The 21,085-nt window shown below is 43.6% G+C and overlaps 2 protein-coding genes across 4 annotated transcripts in view; both read right to left on the reverse strand.

The window, feature by feature from the left end:
- Positions 1–12,698, reverse strand: anxa14 (annexin A14). Of its 3 annotated transcripts, none has more exons than XM_055877430.1 (13): positions 12,614–12,698; positions 10,288–10,327; positions 9,673–9,769; positions 9,439–9,527; positions 9,198–9,311; positions 4,853–4,943; positions 4,593–4,672; positions 3,158–3,196; positions 2,958–3,048; positions 2,751–2,846; positions 2,466–2,521; positions 2,254–2,361; positions 1–564 (listed from the first exon to the last, which is right to left on the reverse strand). In XM_055877430.1, the coding sequence occupies exons 2-13, from the start codon at positions 10,312–10,314 to the stop codon at positions 505–507; spliced, it is 948 nt and encodes a 315-aa protein (XP_055733405.1). In that variant the 5' UTR covers positions 10,315–10,327; positions 12,614–12,698; the 3' UTR covers positions 1–504. The 3 variants fall into 3 exon arrangements, with proteins under 3 accessions (XP_055733405.1, XP_055733404.1, XP_055733406.1); XM_055877429.1 differs by lacking the exon at positions 12,614–12,698 and adding an exon at positions 10,960–11,045; XM_055877431.1 differs by lacking the exons at positions 2,751–2,846; positions 12,614–12,698 and adding an exon at positions 10,960–11,045.
- A 588-nt stretch (positions 12,699–13,286) lies between these two features.
- LOC129819458 (uncharacterized) overlaps positions 13,287–21,085 on the reverse strand; it is a 68,133-nt gene continuing 60,334 nt past the window's right edge. The window contains exons 15-23 of the mRNA XM_055875773.1: positions 20,648–20,774; positions 20,396–20,431; positions 20,156–20,268; positions 19,259–19,388; positions 18,768–18,907; positions 18,553–18,676; positions 18,136–18,294; positions 17,470–17,629; positions 13,287–14,495 (exon numbers count right to left, since the gene is read on the reverse strand). Coding sequence (XP_055731748.1) covers positions 14,407–14,495; positions 17,470–17,629; positions 18,136–18,294; positions 18,553–18,676; positions 18,768–18,907; positions 19,259–19,388; positions 20,156–20,268; positions 20,396–20,431; positions 20,648–20,774 — 1,078 coding nt within the window. The 3' untranslated portion in view covers positions 13,287–14,406. The remainder of the gene's footprint in view (positions 14,496–17,469; positions 17,630–18,135; positions 18,295–18,552; positions 18,677–18,767; positions 18,908–19,258; positions 19,389–20,155; positions 20,269–20,395; positions 20,432–20,647; positions 20,775–21,085) is intronic.

The raw sequence follows: 21,085 nt of genomic DNA on the forward strand, positions 1-21,085 counted from the left end.
TTTTAATAAAAGTATGTATGGAAGTACACTTCAAATAATTATAGAAGAAATGAGTAGAAGGTGTGACTTTACTGTCATATTAGGCATTGTGAGCATTAGCAATAGGACAAAGTTTGATTTTCTTATATTACCGTGTAGGAATGAGACGTAGAGTAATACAGATGTAGGATCTTAATTTGATCACCGTGTTGAAGGAGAACTTTCCTACAATGCAGGGAATGTAAAACTTGTAGTGTATTTGAGGTTTAAACAGGCTTCTGAAGTTTAATTTTCACTTGATTTCAGACTTGATTTTTCCTTATGAAAAATGAATCAACCGGTACAATATTTTGTATTAATTATAGTCTACATAACAATTCACATTTCCAGTTGCTGCAGGATTATTTTCCTGCTGTAGCAAACTGGCTCAAATTAAGACCCTACATCTGTATACTGTAAATACTCAAATGTGAATAGTAATATGTAGGCTGAGCTAATGTGAAATTGTACACAAAACTCATTCCTTTAGTCTTCAGATCGACAGATAGCCAGCAGTGCTTGTAGGTGATCTCCTTTGAATTGTTTCTGTTGAAAAATATTGGAACATAAAAAATAAAAAAAAGTAATTCATTTTTTTGAAAGACTGTTGGCTATACTGCTTGGTTGAGATACTGTAGATAGATACAGTAGAAATGCATGTCAATGAAAGTATTTGTTACAGGAAATAAATACATAGATTTTGTTTTTCATTCATCAAACAGGTGTGCTAATGGCATGCAGATAAGTGTGTGTACATGTGGGAGTCTAAATGTGCATGACATCTGGTGGGTGGGTGCACACAGTGGTGTAGTGGTGCCTGGAGAAGTGGGGATACTCTAATTCTGCCCCAAATTTCCCAAATGGCCAGCCCGGTGAAGGAAAGGAGCCCTGTGTGAGAAAAAATATACTTTGTCCTATATTTATTTCGGGTTTTCACTCTCACAAATTGGATGTTAAGAGACTGGTAGACCATCCTTGTTGCACGGTCATCACTAGTTAACACAGCCACAAAGTTATAACTACTCCATCCTTCTATTTTCAAACTATATATGCCCATATTGGACTTACTTTCTAATTCTAATACTTTTCTTTCAAAAACAAGGACATTTCTAAGTGACCCCAAACTTTTGAACAGTAGTGTATATCAGACATGATTTATGACAACATTTCTCTTTGCCATTCATTTGAACATATTCCAGATGTATCTTACAGAATTAATAAAAATCAGTTCCATATTACTTAACACACTTTCCAGCTAGTTTACTTCAGCAGGAAAATAATCCTGCAGCAACAGGAAATGTGAATTATTATGTGGATTATAATTAATTGATATTTTTGTAGGGGTCTGAATATCTAAAATGCTATTTAAAAACTTTAGAAGCCTTTTTAAAACATCAAACGAGTGATCAAATCAAATCAAAAAGTAATCTGTAGTCAATAGTGGGTGACATCTGTCATCAATAGACATGACGTCAATAGTGGGTGTTGTAAGGGCTGAAAACCCTACGTACGGAGAAGAAGGGTTAGAGAGCTACATTTGTGTAGGCTACTTCATGCATGATTTCTCTATTGTTCTACATAATATATTTTTGGATGTAACCTTTCTTTTATCAGGGAGTCATACCGAGACCAAGGCCTCTTTTACAGATGAGCCCTGAATTACAGAAATGACAGAAAATACACACATCAAAATACAAAATGCTAACAGGAAGAAGAAAAACCATCCATAAAAACACTAACACATTCATCAGTACTTAACATCCTCAATCAGCTTTCTGGATTGCCCTACAGGCACCAGAACCTCTGGTGCAAGAAAACTAAAAGCTTATTTAACTCAGTAGAGACCAAATACATTTCCAGAGTTACCATCCCTGAGACCGGGGGTGGTAACTCCGATGTCTAAAGTTTAGTATTGCTGTTAGGTACAGTGGGAAAACATAGCAATGTATTAACCTACCTGACATCAAAGACGGCCAACCGACGGTTCTGGTAGAGAATGCATTGATGAGCACTAAAATTGTCGCCCGTAATCTAATATATGATACGGCGTATACCTCTACTCTAATTCGCATCAGTGGGGATTAAGACGTGGGTATAGGCAATGCCCAATAAAAAAAGAAAAAGAGGGTATACCTGCCTGTAGACCCCATTACACCGCTGGGTACACATACAGTGTACATATGATTGTATATGTGTGTGTGTATGTGTCCATGCGTGCGTATGTGTGTGTCTGACCTGTAGGGCTGTATAGAGTGAGGTGCCTGTTTGTCTGAGATAAGCCACTCTCACACACAGCAGATCCTCCTCACTGTGGGACACCATCACCCCCTGGACTATGGATGCCTGGAGGGTACAAACAGAGTTTAACCAACCAAACACAATGGAAAACCAAACACCCCCAAAGAAAGACAGACGTACTCATGCGTCCGGAACGTGTTGACGCTTACCTTCATGGTCTCCAGTCTCTGAGCCAGGTAGAGGTTTGGGCTCTGTATGCAACGCACTGTTAGAGAGAAAGGTTAGTGATCCTTTGTGTGCGAGTCCCTGCACATATTCACATCCCTCTACTGTATGTACAGTGCTCTGCTGCTTGTGGGCGCATAACTGTTTCCACCGGACATCCATTTCATTAGTAATGATGTAAGCATATGATGTAAGATAGATGTACACATTTGAATGTACACATGACACACACACAGGGATGCACACCCACACACATTCCAGTGTTTTACCCAATGTTTTCAGCCCAAGTCTCACATCTCCACTGAATGCTTTCTCTATTGCTTCATCCACTGTCTCTCGCTTCTCACGCTCCAAATTGATGAACACTGCACACACAACACAACATTACATAAAGGTCCATCCCCCCCAAAAAGGCCCACACACACACGCATACACAGTAAAACCACACACACACACACACACACACACACACACACCTTTGTTAAGATGTTCAGAGTCTCTGGTAGTCAGAATGGTGATCCATGGTCCAGGATCTGCCTTCGCCTGATTGATAGCTTCAGCGAGAGCCTGCTCAGTCAAGCACATAAGATTAAACAGACATATACACACACACACACAGCTTGATCACACAAAAATACACGGTGCAGTACACTAGTGCTTTATACACTGTACGTACCTCTGTGTCTCTTTGTACCATTCCTACGACCTTTTTCTTCTATTGAGTGTGAAGAAGTAGAGGGAGAGGAAGAGAGTGGGATCAAGAAACATTTCTAATTCTATTGTTTGCCTATTTAACCCTTGTGTTGTCTTAAGGGTCAAAAATGACCCGCCACTATGTTTAACAGCAGAGAAACCCCGCTTAAATTATATTTTTCAACTTGAAATTGGATGACTTTTCCTAGAGTGACCCCAACATTAGAAAATGTGAAACGTCGCCTTTGTTCATATTTCCATGAAAGCTGTACACCACCAGGGTACAAAGATTGTCTTAGAGTCATTTTTTGACCCGGCAGTTATAAAAATCGCGTGCGCGACACACACACATGCACAGAGAGAGAAACTACTGATTGAACTCAGCCAGCAGCTCCTGAAGAGGAAGGTCACCATGGTTGGCACAGTTAGAAAGAACAAGCCTGAGCTCCCCCCTGCACTCCTCGTAACAAGGGGGAGAGAGGCTTTCTCTCTCCCCCTTGTTACGAAAAGTTCAAGACTGTTATTGTTTCCCTTCAATAAAATGAATTCAAAACTATTTTCTGCACATTTCTGCTACTTTCTTAGGCTGTCCAAGTGCTATATCTTGCTAAAAAAAATATGTATGTTTACACCTATGCAGTACCTTTAGCAATAATAATAATAAACCTCTACTTTAGTAAAGAAAACAATTATGACAGGTGTGTTGAAATAAAAACGAGTGGTGTCCACTGATTTAAATGCAGTCTTTCTGCGTTGTGAAGAGGGAAAACCCAGATATCCACAAAGTTTGTGATGAATGACAGGTTGTTTCTTCATGCAAAATAGATTTGGGGTTTGAAATTCAATTAAGCTGCTTTATTTTAGGGGTTTAGTGAAGGCGGGTCATTTTTTTTACCCTTAGGACAAGGGGAGTACACAGAATGTTAACAAGGGTTAAAATGTACATGTCCAATTTAGTCATTTAGCAGACAACCTTACAGAGGATCTTCTAATAAGTGTAACATGTCGGTGTCTTATTGTCACGACTTCCGCCGAAGTCGGTCCCTCTCCTTGTTCGTTCGGCGTTCAGCGGTCGACGTCACCAGCTTTCTCGCCACCGCCGATCCACTTTTCATTTTCCATTTGTTCTGTCTTTGTCTGATCACACCTGGCTTCACTTAATCAATTACTTGTTTATTATTTACCCCCCGTTCTACATGTTGTATTTGTGAGTGATAGTTTGTTGTATTGTGGTCCGTATTGTGTGGCCGTGTATATTACGTGTTATGTTTGAATTTTTGAGTAAAGTATTGTATTACTCATATCTGCTGTCCTGCGCCTGACTCATCTCACCAGCTACACACAGACACCTTTACACTTATAACAAGGCTCCAGTGAAGAGGATTTCTGTCAGGGAGGGGAGAGGGAAAAAGGTTTACCTTGAGTAAGGCCAGAACGAGTTTGGCAAAGTCCCCACTGGTCTCACCCTTCAGGTCCGTCTCTAGATCCTTATTATACTCTAAAAACACACACCACATGAAGTTATGACGACATTATTTGGCCTCTGAATACTTTGGTGATTACTTCATGAGAACATATAATAGAACTGTATTGATGGAAGAGCCATTCTGCCATGCGATGTTATGAAGGGATATAGATAATGATGTCTTTAGAATATCCTTGAACTGTTGTAACTTACGCTCCTTGTAGGTAGAGGTGATGTTGGCGAGCACATTGGGTGACCTGGTGCACAGAATCTCTAGCAAACCCTCCTCATCTGTACCAATGCCCTGTATATAAAAGATACACTCATTTCAATTACTGTATGTTGCTCATCTGTACATGTACTGTATGTCTGACCAATGTTCCATGCACCTGCCCTCCCTCCCTCCCTCCCTCCCTCCCTCCCTGCCTCCCTGCCTCCCTCCCTCCCTGCCTCCCTCCCTCCCTCCCTCCCTGCCCTCCCTCCCTCCCTCCCTCCCTCCCTCCCTCCCTCCCTCCCTGCCTCCCTCCCTCCCTCCCTGCCTCCCTGCCTCCCTGCCTCCCTCCCTGCCTCCCTCCCTCCCTCCCTCCCTCATAGACCTCACTAGGATGTATGATCAGGATCTTGGGCTCATTTCTATTGATGAAGAAAAATCTTTTGAAAGTGTGTCATGCCTATCTGTTTAGGAACATGAAAGTGTTTGGCCGGGGTAGTGGGTTTAGATCATTGTCCTCTGGGGCTTCAGTTATGGTAAATGTGGGGGGGTGGGCTGAGCCGGCCAGTCCCAGTTAGAAGAGAGGGATTAGACAGGTGTGTCCACTCTCGAGTCAGCTCTACTGTCTAGCCATGTAACCACTGCTGTGTAGGCTGAGGGAGCTGCTGCAGGGAGAGGCTGCAGGGGATGTCAGTTCCGGGGACAGTAGGTGGGGTTCAGCTCAGTGTTGGCTTATGCTGATGACGTGACAGTGTTTGTCAAGAGGGAGGGAGATGTGGAGGAGGTTAGCATGGCTCTTCTCTTGTTTGAGGTGAACTGGGAGAAGAGGTTAGGGTTGGTTATGGGGAGATGGGCCAGAGCAGGATGTCCTAGACTTACTGGGGGGATACAGTGGGGCAGAGCAGGATGTCCTAGACTTACTGGAGGGCTACAGTGAGGCAGAGCAGGATGTCCTAGACTTACTGGGGGGGCTACAGTGGGCCAGAGTAGGATGTCCTAGACTTACTGGGGGGATACAGTGGGCCAGAGCAGAATGTCCTAGACTTACTGGGGGGATACAGTGGGCCAGAGCAGGATGTCCTAGACTTACTGGGGGGATACAGTGAGGCAGAGCAGGATGTCCTAGACTTACTGGGGGGATACAGTGGGCCAGAGCAGGATGTCCTAGACTTACTGGGGGGATACAGTGGGCCAGAGCAGGATGTCCTAGACTTACTGGGGGGGATACAGTGGGGCAGAGCAGGATGTCCTAGACTTACTGGGGGGATACAGTGGGCCAGAGCAGGATGTCCTAGACTTACTGGGGGGGATACAGTGGGGCAGAGCAGGATGTCCTAGACTTACTGGGGGGCTACAGTGAGGCAGAGCAGGATGTCCTAGACTTACTGGGGGGGATACAGTGAGGCAGAGCAGGATGTCCTAGACTTACTGGGGGGGATACAGTGAGGCAGAGCAGGATGTCCTAGACTTACTGGGGGGATACAGTGGGGCAGAGCAGGATGTCCTAGACTTACTGGGGGGATACAGTGGGCCAGAGCAGAATGCCCTAGACTTACTGGGGGGATACAGTGGGCCAGAGCAGAATGTCCTAGACTTACTGGGGGGATACAGTGGGGCAGAGCAGGATGTCCTAGACTTACTGGGGGGATACAGTGAGGCAGAGCAGGATGTCCTAGACTTACTGGGGGGATACAGTGGGCCAGAGCAGGATGTCCTAGACTTACTGGGGGGGATACAGTGGGGCAGAGCAGGATGTCCTAGACTTACTGGGGGGATACAGTGGGCCAGAGCAGGATGTCCTAGACTTACTGGGGGGGATACAGTGAGGCAGAGCAGGATGTCCTAGACTTACTGGGGGGATACAGTGGGCCAGAGCAGGATGTCCTAGACTTACTGGGGGGATACAGTGGGCCAGAGCAGGATGTCCTAGACTTACTGGGGGGCTACAGTGAGGCAGAACAGGATGTCCTAGACTTACTGGGGGGATACAGTGGGGCAGAGCAGGATGTCCTAGACTTACTGGGGGGGATACAGTGGGGCAGAGCAGAATGTCCTAGACTTACTGGGGGGATACAGTGGGCCAGAGCAGGATGTCCTAGACTTACTGGGGGGATACAGTGAGGCAGAGCAGGATGTCCTAGACTTACTGGGGGGGATACAGTGGGGCAGAGCAGAATGTCCTAGACTTACTGGGGGGCTACAGTGGGGCAGAGCAGGGATGAAGTTCCTAGGGGTGTTCTTGGGGACCTCAGAATTTCAGGAGAGAATCTTGGAGGGGCTGGTGGACAATGTTACGGCTAAGTTGTCTAAATGTTGGGGGTTGTTGCCACTGATCAAATCAAATCATCAAATCAAATGTTGTCACATGCTTCGTAAACAGCAGGTGTAGACTAACAGTGAAACGCTAACTAACGGGGCAAACAATGCAAAGAGAAAATTGAGAAAATCGAAAAAATAACAAGAAATAAATACACAATGAGTAATGATAACTCGGCTATATATACTGGGGGAGTACTGAGTCGATGTGCAGGGGTACGAGGTCATTGAGGTGTAGGTCGGGATAAACAGTAGCGTATGTGATGAGTTAAAGGAGTTAGTGCAAAAAGGGTCAATGCAGATAGTCCGGGCAGCTATTTGGTTTACTTTTTAACTAACTATTTAGATGTCTTTTAGGGGAACAGTGCTTTCACTGACAACGTGGCCGCTTCAATGCTCTTGCACTGATGTTGTTGGACCCCACAGAGTCTCGTCAAGCAACTGCAAAAGTTACTTGTAGACCTTTTTTTGGTCTGGTCGACACCGGACGTGCATGAGGGGGGCTGGGGTTGGCGGATATTGGGTCCAGAGTCACAGCTTTCCACCTACAAGCTGTGCCAGCAGGGGGTGTGCTGGAGAGACACAGGGCTGTTCTGAGGAAGGCAGGGGCCTTGGATCTGACAGGCACTTGTTCCTTTTGGATCTGGAGCAGGCCGATATGTCAAGCCGTACTCCGTTCTACCGCGCTGTGCTTCGGGCGTGGAAAGAGACTCTTAACTGTTTACAGTGATGTTTCATGGCCAGGAGCATTACTAGTGGAGGAGCCACTCTTCCACAACCCCCTCATCCAGTCCAGAGTGCTGACCTTGAACCAGACTTGTGAGAGGGGGGGGGGGGGGTTCACTAAGTTAGGTGATCTAAGAGAGAAGGATGGGTGTAAATCTGCCAGTGACATGACGGAGGCTTCCTCCATGAAGTCACCCAGGCTGCTGCAGGGAAGCAGGCAGAGACCGGGCTGTTTAACCACGAGTGACATTGATCTCGCTCCTTTTACCATCTACCTCCTTTCCCCCCCAGCTGCTGTTGCAGGGGAACACCAGGAGGGCGAGAAGCTGATTGTATTGTACAACCAACAAAAAGGCTTTGTATGCATGAGGTGGCTGTCAAGGTGGATCAATAAGAATTTGCATGGGCTGAAAGCAACAGGGTGGCCGGGCCCTTCCCTGAGAGGATGTTGGCGGTCCCTGTATAAGACTGCCATAGAGAAGTGTACTGCTGATCTACAGTGGAGGATTATTCACGGGGCTATCGCTACAAACAGGTGTGTGTCGCACCTTGATCCATCAGCGGGGAGGGGGTGTCTGTTCTGTGGGGAGGAGGAAACAGTGCAGCATCTGTTTTTCTTCTGTTCCAGACTGACAGGGCTGTTTTCTGTCCTGGTGGTATACAGGGTTGGGGCTGACTTGGAACCTATATGTTGGAGGGCCTAGGTTTAGCGTGGCTAACAGCCAAATGGACTGCCTAGTAAACTTCCTATTTTTTATTTAACCTTTATTTAACTAGACAAGTCAGTTAAGAACAAATTCTTATTTACAATGATGGCCTACCGGGGAACAGTGGGTTAACTGCCTTGTTCAGGGGCAGAACGACAGATTTTTACCTTGTCAGCTCGGGGATTCGATCCAGCAACCTTTCGGTTACTGGCCAAACCGTCTAACCACTGGGCTACCTGCCACCCCTGCCTGCCCGTGTTGGGGCAGGCAAAAATGGCAGTGTGGAAGAGCAGGAAGCATGAGATGCAGCGGGTGGGATGTAAGGACCACAGAGCTCGGCTGACACTGGATCATGCCTACTGTGGGCTGGTGAACCATCTGGGGGACCTTGTAGAGGTGTGGGGTTCTGTGTACAGTGGGCGACGAGGAGTGGCTTGGTTTGAACTGTTTAGTACAGTTACAATGCAGTAAAGAGAGTACTAAAGTGATGTAAATTATTGGAACAATAAAAGGTATTTGTTTAATTTTTTTAAAGTCTCTCTCTATCCCTCCCTTCCACCCTCTTTCTCCTGTCCCCCTCTGTCCCACCATCCCTCACCTCCATGGATTGTCTCAGACGATAGGCCTCAAACTGCAGTGGGGTCATCAGCAAGGCCAACAGCAAATTCTCCAACTCCCCAGACAGGGCCTTCTTCAGCCCAGAGGACAGCTCCTGGTCCAGGGGGACAACACATAGTCAGTGTGTCTGAACTATGGCCAGTTTGGAATTTTTAACTGTAATGGCTGAGGTTAGGATTTGAAGTGGGTAACCTTGTCCCAGTATTGTAGTTACTAGTTACCTTCTCTGTGATGGTTTTGAAGGTCTGAGCGATGATTTGTCTTTGAGCATTGCTACGGTTGGTCAGGATTTTTATCAGAGTAAGTGCGTCTGTAATCAGACCGGAAAGGAGATCTTGTTAAGATTTTTTTAAATAAAATAATGCAAATCATTTTTAATACCCAAGGGTAGAACAAAACGAGCCTTGAAGCCCATATACTTCAATCATTATGAGTTATGATGACTGAGGCTGTACCTTTCTGTTCCAGGGCAGCCTGAATGTTTAGAGCATCTTTCTTAGCATGGAAGTTAAGGAAGGGCCTTATAGTACCCAAGGTACCCCAGGACATCTCCTAGGAGAGGACCAGCGTAAGAATGAGTGAGAGAGGAAGGGCAAGGCCAATGGAGGAGAGGATAGAGGGTGACGATAGGGGAAATAGACAGATAGAGGGGTAGGGTAAGACAGAGAAAGGGCATTGGAAGGGGAAAAAATGGAAGAGGGTGAAGAAAATAGTTAAGTGGGAGGACAAGGAGACAAATGAGGGGGGGGGGGTGAGAAAGGAGAGTGAAAGAGAGCTCAGCAAAACAGTGACAAGATGAGGACTGTGAGGGAGAGGGAGGGGAGTGAAACCGGCAAATGTGCATTTTGCCTGGGCAGGCATTATCCTAAAGGTTTCACACGCTTCCATTTCACAATGGAGAATTGTAAGAATTCTAAACATGCAATCGTCCATAACCATAGTGCAGGAAAAAGAGGAGATAGGACAGGTAGGGTGAAGAAAAAAAGTGACGAAACTAAGATGCAGAGATGTCGACAGATAAAGAGATGAAAGATTGACAGACAAAGGGGACAGAGATTCCTAACACTCACATATGATGGCAAGTACTCAATGTCCATGTCTGAATTTCACCTGCGAAAGAGGAAACGAGAAAGACTATTTAATACAACCACACCACTGTTTCATGCATGAATGAAGACAGGTGAGGAATGATGGAACGTGTCATTGTTGAAAACTCCAGATTTAATCACAAAAGCAGTCATGAGTTCTCGTAAGTCAAATGAAATGCATTTGTTAAATGTTGTTAAATGCATTGATAGTCTTTATAGAATGGTGTTTTTCACAATCACAACCTGTAATTAAGGTTTATTAAGTCTAAAAATGCTTTATAGTGTAGCAGGCACTATAAATGCATGAACTATGCCTTATATACAGGTGGTTCATAGAAAGTGTAACCAATGTCCTCTTTCTTATTTCTTGGGTTTTCTTTATATAATATTTTTTTATTTGTTATAATATTTTGATATTGACAACTGCACTGTTTGACAGAGCTTGCATTTCACTATACTCGTGTATGTGGCAATAAAACTTTAACTTAGCCCACAACATTAAATTCTGAAATTCATAAAGGATGCCTGCCCAAAAGACAGAAACCACTCTAAAGTCACTCACAATTAGTAATATGGTCACTAATATACGCACTATAAGCTACAATGTTTTCTCAAAAGCGCTGTCGGACAAATAATAATAGTACTAGTTCCTACCTGTGACAAAGAAAACCAGTAGCCAGAACGAAAGGTGAGCAAGTAGCTAAACTGCCCTTACGACAACGAAACTGCCCTTCCTGCACCCGCCTCCTCTTTCCCTCAAATACCTCTTGCAAAAAATCTTATTTTTGAACCAATGAGAGCTCAGGACCCACACGCAGGTTATTGCCATTGGTCCATCAGATATCTATGGCAACTCGCGTAGATAACTAGGAAATGTCTAACATTCTCGAGCTGAGGAGACATCTGGACTATCTGGTTAAGACCAAGCGACCCTTGAACATCTGCTGATGTACAAAGGGCTTTATAAATACATTTGACGTGACATAGTTGACCATAAAAATATAACTAATAAGGGTCCATACTAGTAATAGGAGGGCTGTTTTGTTTTCATACACATATGGTATCTTTAAGCAGGGAATATTTTGATTGGGGTAAAGGAAGATGTCATGAATGGGATTATGAACAGCTGAGTTTCATAGAAGAATCTACAATGAGAGCCAAAGATAACTAACCTCACCATTCAACATACCAAACCAGCTCACAATCTAAGGGTGTATTCCAGAGTTTCCCAAACTCGATCCTCGGGACCCATGCACATATTTTTTTTGTTGGCCTAACACTACACAGCTGATTCAAATGATCAAAGCTTGATGATTAGTTGACTATTTGAATCAGCTGTGTAGCGCTAGAGCTAAATACCAAAACATGCACCAAGTTTGGGAAACCCTGGTCTATTCAATCAAATCTGTTATCCAGGTGTCCGGGGTAAGTTCCTTCTTGCAAAGGTAAAAGCCGTCTTTGAACGCTTATGAGGGTGAGGTTTTGTGCAGGGCAAGGAAGGTTTCCTCAACCTTACCACAGAAACGAAATGTCCGGTTTTGACTGAATAGAATCAAGAGACTTTCCTTTGTGAGAGAATTGTAAGAAGAGGGAACATGTATCAAATTCGGAAGAGAATCCAGGTAAAACAAAGCCCAAATACATTTCAGGTGAATTCAGGACAATACTAAAAACAGAAGAAAACATCTGATTTGACCCTTCTGACCAATATGTTTATAAACTTAACTTGTAGCACCTAAATCTTGGTGTTGCCTCTTAACTTAAACAAGAGGGACTGAAACCTTCATGTTTAGAACGGACAGAGTCCAACAAAGAAGCCATTCAACACCCAGGACACTTGAAAACCCCTAAGATCAGATATCCATTCAACAGCTCTGATCTTGTTCCTCCCGTTTAACATTACAGAGGTCAAAAGAGAAAACATTCTACTTCTCTCTGTATTTCCACGGAACTCAGTCATAAAGATTATTGGACTTAAAATGAGAAAGGGAGACAGAGGGAGAGAGCGACACAGAGGGGATGGTGCGTTGGGGGCGGCTCCAAAGTAAAGGGGGACTGAATATTTACAGCCCCGTGAAACAAGCTGGTGATTTACAATGACATTTACACATTATTACTGATACGTACATTTACACATTATTACTGATACGTACATTTACACATTATTACTGATAAGTACATTTACACATTATTACTGATACGTACATATACACATTATTACTGATACATACATTTACACATTATTACTGATAAGTACAATTACTAGACAAAGAGGCAGCTGGGTTTCCATTACAAATACAATGCTTACCTGGTTTGGTGAGGAACTTGGAAAGTTCCACTCTCTTCCTTACTGTGTCCGCCTAGTGCCTAGGATATTGTCTGTACTGTTCCTGGAGCAGAGTGAAATGAGATATGTGGGTCTACTGTGTGGCCACTGTCAACAATGGGAAGTTTCGGTGTGTATCGGTTGGATGGATATGATGTACGATTGTTCCACTTTAGCGTGTCGGATATAAAAGTCACCATTTAAAATGTATCCAGTATCATTATGTCTTACCTCTATTGCCATTTAGTTCATTGTACTGTATGTATAAATGCAGGCCTGAGATGTGCCTTTTTGTGAAGGATTAGACTACTAATCAAACCTATGCATTTAACCTGGAGCTACAAGTATGTACTTGTACAGAGTAGGGCCACATACTATACTATCAGTTGACTCGCCTCACTCTTAACAGTCCTGTATCTTGTACGCACATCACCATGGTATTCAGGACGGCTTGCTCAGTGTTTCTAGATTACGTCTGTGTGAATCCTGATAGCCAATCTAGATGACGGTCAGACACGGTACCACTGCTCACCCCTGACCGATCTGTATTATAAAAACATGTGAAAGCCCTGGACGACACAGAATACATGACAGTATACTGTAGCTGATCTATAATTGAATATCTATGAAAGGACAAGACACATTTCAGATGAACAACAATTGATATGTTTTATTTAAACTTGATATTTAAAAACCACGTTTATTTCCATTCACATATTTTTGGTATAAAAGAATGCACAGAGAAGCAAGGCATTTGGTGTTATATAACAAATAGAGCAACACGTATGTTGACAGTGAACGGCAACGTATGATTAATATCTATGCAAGTACAGAAGTAATACCATAGTGGAATAGAAACACCAACTTGATGAACATACTTGTAGCATGAGAGAAGAACTGCATAAAAGCCCACAGGGTCATTGCACTGCATCATACATTATTATATGTATTGTGTATGTATTATACTGCATCATACATTATTATATGTATTGTGTATGTATTATACTGCATCATACATTATTATATGTATTGTGTATGTATTATACTACATCATACATTATTATATGTATTGTGTATGTATTATACTGCATCAAGAATACACTTCCCATCCAATGTTTTCCCAAAACGTAGTACATTGTATAGTCAAACAAAATACAACCAAAGTCAATTCAGAAAATAACTTGCATAGACATGGCTTCCTTTATGAATCCATCTTAAATATACTGCATATAGCCACAGATAATGTACCATTTAGTAGATGTAACTTTGACCTTCCCAATAATCATTGGTGAGTTCAAGTGAATGGTTAAGTCCACTACTGTGTGTGTGGGTAAGCCGGGTCATACCATCCAAGTCAAGGAAGAATATGATAGGGTAGAATGTCTGTAAATAGAATAATCCAAATATACATATTTAAGGAGAGTGGGGGGGGGGGGGTGAAGCATTATCCTTCTCATCCTCTCCGGTTGATTCAAAAGGCACTGGTTGTTTATTGTCGAGTCGTTCGTATGCTGCGGTCCTCACGTCGAGCCAAGAAATAATCATCCTCGTAGGGTTTTTTCACGGAATGAAAGGAAAATCCATTTAACTGCAATGAAGACGTCCTCAGAACATCTTGCGGGTGCCTGGTGATGACAAGGCTAAGTCTGTGGTGCTTCCTAATGTCCATCTCCACAGACTGAAAAGCAGGAGTTCTGAGAGGGTTGGTGATATTGCAACGTATTGTATTGGAGGAGCGGGTGAAGGGTGTGGGTTGAGGGAAGGTTCTTGGAAGGTTATAGCAGCTCCAACTCCCACTGTTGGCAAGGCCTCTCCTCGCTCTCTGGTAAAATCACCACATGGTCTCTGTCGTACTGCTTGCCACCTGAGAGATACAATTATATCATTCATTTATAGCATGCTTATCAATAAGTAATGTGATTATTAATTTTGGAATCAAACATGCCTATTTAATACATCTATATCTTATCAGTAGACTTTACTTCCTATATATGTTGTGCACATCACATCCCATAAATACAGGGGGGTAAGCAATGTTCCCTCTAAGCTGCCGTCCACCTCCTCCAGAAGAAAGGCCAGGCCGTGCAGAGATGCAAGACATTTCAACTTCACTGAGTTCACCCCATTAGTTTTTGTGATATAAATCAATGTTTTTTCTGTGATTGAATCAACATTATACAGCCCCTTTTCAATGCAACAAACTGAAATATATGTAACTTTACAAGATTGAGTCTGTGATTGTATTGAAGGCAGAGCCAGAGAGCAACAGAGTAGAATTGTATTGGCGGGGGTAGCCCACGAGCAGTCTTTCAATCACCTGCAAGTGAATGTGCTTTTCAGATCAGTGCGTGTGTACATTTGTTGATATTCTATGCTAGCTATCGAGTTATTAGCCCAGTTATATACACTGAATAAAACAACTTAAAAAAAATATTGTGGACATTCCTGCCAATTGCACGCTCCCTCAAAACTTGACACATCTGTGGCATTGTGTTGTGTGACAAAACTGCATCAGGTGCAGCTGTGTAATGATCATGCTGTTTAATCAGCTTCTTGATATGCCACAACTGTCAGGTGGATGGATTATCTTGGCAAAGGAGACATTTTTTTCATTTTACCGTTATTTTACCAGGTAAGTAGACTGAGAACACGTTCTCATTTGCAGCAACGACCTGGGGAATAGTTACAGGGGAGAGGAGGGGGATGAATGAGCCAATTGTAAACTGTAAAATTGTAAATGCTCACTAACAGGGATGTAAACAAATTTGTGCACAATATTTGAGAGAAATAAGCTTTTGGGCTTATGGAAAAATTCTGGTATCTTTTATTTCAGCTCAGTGCATTCGGGGAAGTATTCAGACCCCTTGACTATTTCCACATTTTGTTATGTTACAGCCTTATTCTAAAATGGATGACATCGTTTTTGTTTCCTCATGGTCTGAGAGGCCTTTAGGTGCCTTTTGGCAAACTCCAAGCAGGCTGTCATGTGCCTTTTACTGTGGACTGGCTTCTGTCTGGCCACTCTACCATTAAAGCCTGATTGGTGGAGTGCTGCAGAGATAGGAGAACCTTCCAGAAGGACAACCATTGTAGGAGTAAGTGACATATGTAGGTAGATATCACACTATTAAACAATAGATAGGTAAATAGTATAAGAAGGCAGATGTGAGTGTGTTTGCCATTCTGGTAAATACAGGAAACCAAAGATTAGCAGATGATGTAGTAGTAACATAAAATACATGGATAACATATAAATATTAAAGATAGCTGAACATTAAAGTAACAAACCACATGGTAACATAGATCATGAGACCGTGGTAATGGAAATCTACTAAGGGACGTTCTGACCCTCTGACCCTTGTAGATTCTCCATTATGCTGTCAGACAGATAGGCGCTTAAAGAAATTGGACACTAGACACACAGTCTGCTGATTCTTTAAAGAGATACACATGTCAGAGAAATATGTGTTTAGGGCACTTAGACCCACTAGAAATATAGTCTACTCATTCCACTAGAAAAGCATACATACCAGAGAAATATGCCTGAGATGGCTGGACACTAATGAACAAGAAACACATAGTCTGCTGATTCCATTTGAGTGAAACTGACCAGACACATAGACGCCTATAAGCAATTGGATGCCCTAGAGAGGGGGGGGGGGCACAAAGAGTGCATTGATTTAGTGGTAAAGGGAGGGTCCGGCCACCATTATAAACTGATTGAAGGCAGATGGTGGGGAATGACGTCATAGGGGACGGACAATACTATGTGGGTATAAATATAAAGGACTGGACTTCTGAGGGGGGGGTTTCGCGGTGGGGGTTCCGCGGACATTCCAGATGGCTGTACAATTGTAATAAAGAGCATGATTGAATTTACAAGTTCTGATAAAGCGTTATATTTCTGAGATGATTTTCCACGACACCATCTCCACACAGGAACTCTGGAGCTCTGACAGAGTGACAAGCCCTCTTCCCGGTAAGGCCCTCCTCCCCGGTTTGCACAATTTGGCCGGGCGGCCAGCCCTAGGAAGAGTTTTGGTGGTTCCAAACCTCTTCCATTTAAGAATGATGGAGGGCACTGTGTTCTTGCAGTCATGTATTTATTTTGGCTACCATGGCTATGCCCCCATAGGATGACAATGCCCCCATCCACAGGGCACAAGTGGTTGAATGGTTTGACGAGCATGAAAACGATGTCAACCATATGACACAGGAGTCGCCTTTGTGTTTTTCACGCAGAAAAGGCAACACAGGTCTAAAATGCTTCTTATTGTAAATTCTGCTCAGCTTCAGTCAGGGTTCGCTCCAAATCATGAACGGAAAAGGTCTCATTTTGTTCAGTATAGATAAGTATAGGTCAGCAATGGGGAGTTACTGCTGCCTACAAGAGCACAAAATGTGTAGGCTACAGTTCAAGCTGTCTTTGAAAAGCTAGTCACGTAAAAAGCTTCATTAAAGGGGCAGTGTTGTATTTTGAGACAGGCTTGAATGTGCAAATAAGCCAATGGGCAGCCTACTCTGTCTGATTCTCTGTATGTTAATAATAATGACTTTTATTTTGTAAAGTGGTTTCTTGCATCATACACAACACAACGCAATTTACAGTCACCTGTTTGGCCCATAATGTTATAGACCAAGTAAAAAATAATGAATTAATGTCAAGCCCTTCATAATGTAAAAACGTTATTAAAAGTCACATGCAAGTAGACATTGGTTTTGTTGGTAGGCCTACATTATGCTCAAATAGCCACAATAGCCTATTGTTATTGCATGAAAGCACAAATCATGTGTGTAGTTCCTATCAATTCCCTCCTAAGATGACAGTAGTGTCTCACCCTTGATGTCCAACACCATACCAGGGAAGGTAAGGCTGGGGATGGTGCCTCTCATCTGGGCTGACCAGTTCTGGACAGGTTGCCGGGCCTCTGACCACAGCACCACTTTCGCCCCCGCCTCCACATTCCCCATCACCTGCAGGCTCATAGTAGGAGCCAACTAGAGAAAGACGGACATAAGAAAATGTAGAACTCTGGTCAACTCTCTTTGTTTTCAGTGGAAAGGCACAATAACCTTCCATAATTATTTTGATTACTATAGGACTAGCAGATTGTTCGACAGTCAATGTATATGTGAATCTAAGACCAGGGGTGTGAAACTCCTCAAGGGCTACAGTGTATGCCAGTGTCCATCTTTGCCTTTTAATCAGAGACTAATGTCTACCTGGACAAACAGGTGTGAGCCCTCTATGGTCAATCAATCAATAATTGTGATTGATATAATTGATAAATGTATCAATCAAGTGCCAGGATGGTATCAAATGATTTTTTATTTATTTTTTTACAGTAAAAATGCAGCTCTTCAGAACTGTAATCCGGGAACCCATGGGGTTGTGCGAGGGAGTCTCAGGGGTTCCTCAGTAAAGGTGAAAGAAAATGATCATAAGAATAAAGAACATTTTGGGGGAAAAAAAGTTCAGGAACTTTATTCCTTGTAAGTAATACCTTGTTCTTGATGAGGCCCTCCTGGTAGAACCAGATGTCGCTCATGCCCTCCACCTGCTCGATCACCACCACGCGTCCTGACTTCATTTCCTCTACGCCGCCCTGGATGGACAGGAAGTGACCTCGCTCCTTGCTCTTGATGCGGAAGAAGCGCCGCTTCTGCAGGGCGTGGAAACAGTCACATGTCAAAGCAAATAGAAGTGGCGTAAAAGGGCTTCATAACTTTGTATAAGCATGGATGAGATTTTATGATGTCTTATTATAAGGCTTATAATAAATGAGGTATCTATGTAGAAAATGTTCAACTGACTCAACGGCAGTGATTTAGTCAGTATCACTATTCTAAGCAAAAAAAATGTTTTATCTTACAGTGTATTATAACTGGAATGAAGTAAAGAAGTAGAGTGGGATACGAACCTGTCGTACTGGGTACATTGAGCCAATGGTGAGAAGCTGACTGAACTTGGGCCAGTTGGTGATTTCAATGGGTTCTAATAGGAACTGGCGCCCCCTGTAGTTACTGTGCTCACACAGCACCCAGCTGTAAAGAGCGCAAGTGAGGTATCGGGTGAGAGAGTTAAACAAGATCACAGAATGTCAACACTCAGAATAACACACGCGCGCACACTCACCAGCCTCGGTTGACTCTGACAGAGAGTAGATGGTTGTTGTAGCCCTCCTCCAGCATATTGACCACCTCGGTGTCCACTGTGATCTCCCTGCCCTCCAAACACTCCAGACCAAACAGAGAGATGGAGGGCACTGAGAATACCTGGGGAAACAAGGGGATTAAGATACACAGTGTTAAGATAGGCTTTATTAGTCCACACGGGATGTCTTCTGCTTTTTCCCCCCCCAACCCCTCCGATATACACAAACATTAGGTTGAATAGGCTGGCGCAGTGTTACAGTGGGTCAGGCTATGGGGAAGAGGAGGGGGAGAGAGAAGGCTGGGAGCATTAAGCCAAACATACCGAAATACTATGATGAACAAATTGATTCCTTAAGTGATTGAAAATAAAATGGTGAGAGACAGACAGACACAGTGAAATGTGATGGTGAGAGGGAGGGGAAAAGGCCAGTCTATATACGAGTGGGACGAGGATACGAGGATTGTTCTTACCAGCGGGACAGTCTTCAGCGAGCGTATGACACAGTTCGGAGGACAGCCCATGCTGGTGAAGTTGGGGTAGTCTCCTTCTGACAGGATGTACAGGTTCCCTGAATACTCACGGCCCTCGTACACCACCCAACTGGAACACAGAGGAGCACACAAAACCCATTTAAAACCCATTTACTAACCCCACATACTCATCAGTACAGTGATAATAATTTGCTGGCTCGTCTATAGGCCCTTCATCACTCCATACCATCCTCTAAATCTCCTCTAAGCCTGTGTATCCTTCCATCGCTCCTAATTCTACATTTTTCCCTCTCAGACCTTTGTCAACTACACTTGGTGTGTGTGTGTGTACGTATATGTGATGGCTCATCTCTTATAAGTCCTCCATCCCACTGTTTCTCAACTCTGGTCTTCGAGGACCCCCAACAGTACACAGTTGTGGCAGCCGACGAAGCACACCGGATTCTACTTGTCAACTAATCATCAAGCCCTTGACAAGATGAATGAGGTATTTTTCCGGGGCAACAACAACAAGATGAATCTCCACACTCTTAGAAAAAAGGGTCACTAAAGGATTCTGCGGCTGTCCCTATTGGAGAACTCTTTGGTTCTAGGTGGAACACTTTTTGGTTCCAGGTAGAACTCTTTTGGGATCCATGTATAACCCTCTGTGGAAAGGGTTCTTTATGGAACCCAAAAGGATTCTACCTGGAACCAAAAGGAGATCCTGAAAGGGTTCTCCTATGGGGACAACCAAATAACAATTTTTTGTTCTAGATAGCACCTTTAATTCAAAGAGTGCACTAAGCCTGTGTAACCTCCTGAATTCTCCTTCATGGTTTCCTCTCTTTGGCTACTGCCAGAATGTTAGCTCTGTGTGTGTTGGTCTCGGCCCACCTTCCTCCCACCACTCTGAAGGACTTGGCGATGAGCTTGTCAGAGAGGGACTCCTGGTTCTTGTCACACAGATGGCATTCACCCTGGAAATCTGGCTCCGTGTACAGCATCACCTGAGAAGGACAGGGACAGCGAAGGAAGAAAGAGTTAAAAATTGGTCACAATTACCGTAGACATAGTTCCAAGTGAAAAGAGATCGCGTGACTGCAGAAGGATATACGATTGCGCAAGGTGTCTCACCTCTCTTCTGACGTTGCCCTGGTTTTCGCTCGGAGCCTGAAACAGACACACAACAACTGAGTGCACGGAGTAAACATCGAAAATGTCAAACATCCTTTTCATATTTCCCTCAGGCTGACAAAGCGATCAAAACATTAGAACATTGAAGGAGCAACGAAACAGCGCGGGTGTTCTCCCAGTTCATTTGCCCCGTCTGTTTGCGTCTCTCCACTGTCAACTCCGGTAGAAAAGAGTCTCCAGGCTCCTACTCACCTGTAGGATGGGCTGGACAGAGCAGATGCGGTTGTCTGTAGAGCCCCAGTCAGCAGAGTTACTGTAGAAACCTTTCTCCAGGATATACTGGTCACCAGAGAAGTCCACGTGAGAGTAGGCGATCCATCTGGAGGAGAGAACAACAGAGTCCAACCTCCACTAATACTCTAACATCCTCCATTCACTGTTGCAGGGACCTTGTGTTCAATTTATTATGCCTACAATGTAATAAAATCCAGCTATTATCAAATATGATCACATTCTTATTAACTTATCAGCCAGGATCAAGTTATTATCAGAGCCATATCTATATTGGCTCTAGTGATGATCATATTCTTATTAACTTATCAGGCCTCACACAAGCATTATATCAGTCATTACTATGCTATTACTATATAAAGCAGGGGTGAAAGTAAGGTGGTACGATCCGGTACAACT

Source organism: Salvelinus fontinalis, chromosome 22 (assembly GCF_029448725.1).
Source record: "Salvelinus fontinalis isolate EN_2023a chromosome 22, ASM2944872v1, whole genome shotgun sequence".
In the NCBI taxonomy this organism is placed as follows: domain Eukaryota; kingdom Metazoa; phylum Chordata; class Actinopteri; order Salmoniformes; family Salmonidae; genus Salvelinus; species Salvelinus fontinalis.

Coding starts and splice junctions, on each gene's coding strand:
- anxa14 (XM_055877430.1), bottom strand. CDS start 10,314: ATGGACATTGAGTACTTGCCATCATAT. Junction 4,673..4,852: donor CACCTCTACCTACAAGGAGC/GTAAGTTACAAC, acceptor GTGTGTTTTTAG/AGTATAATAAGGATCTAGAG. Junction 2,362..2,465: donor AGAGACTGGAGACCATGAAG/GTAAGCGTCAAC, acceptor TGTACCCTCCAG/GCATCCATAGTCCAGGGGGT.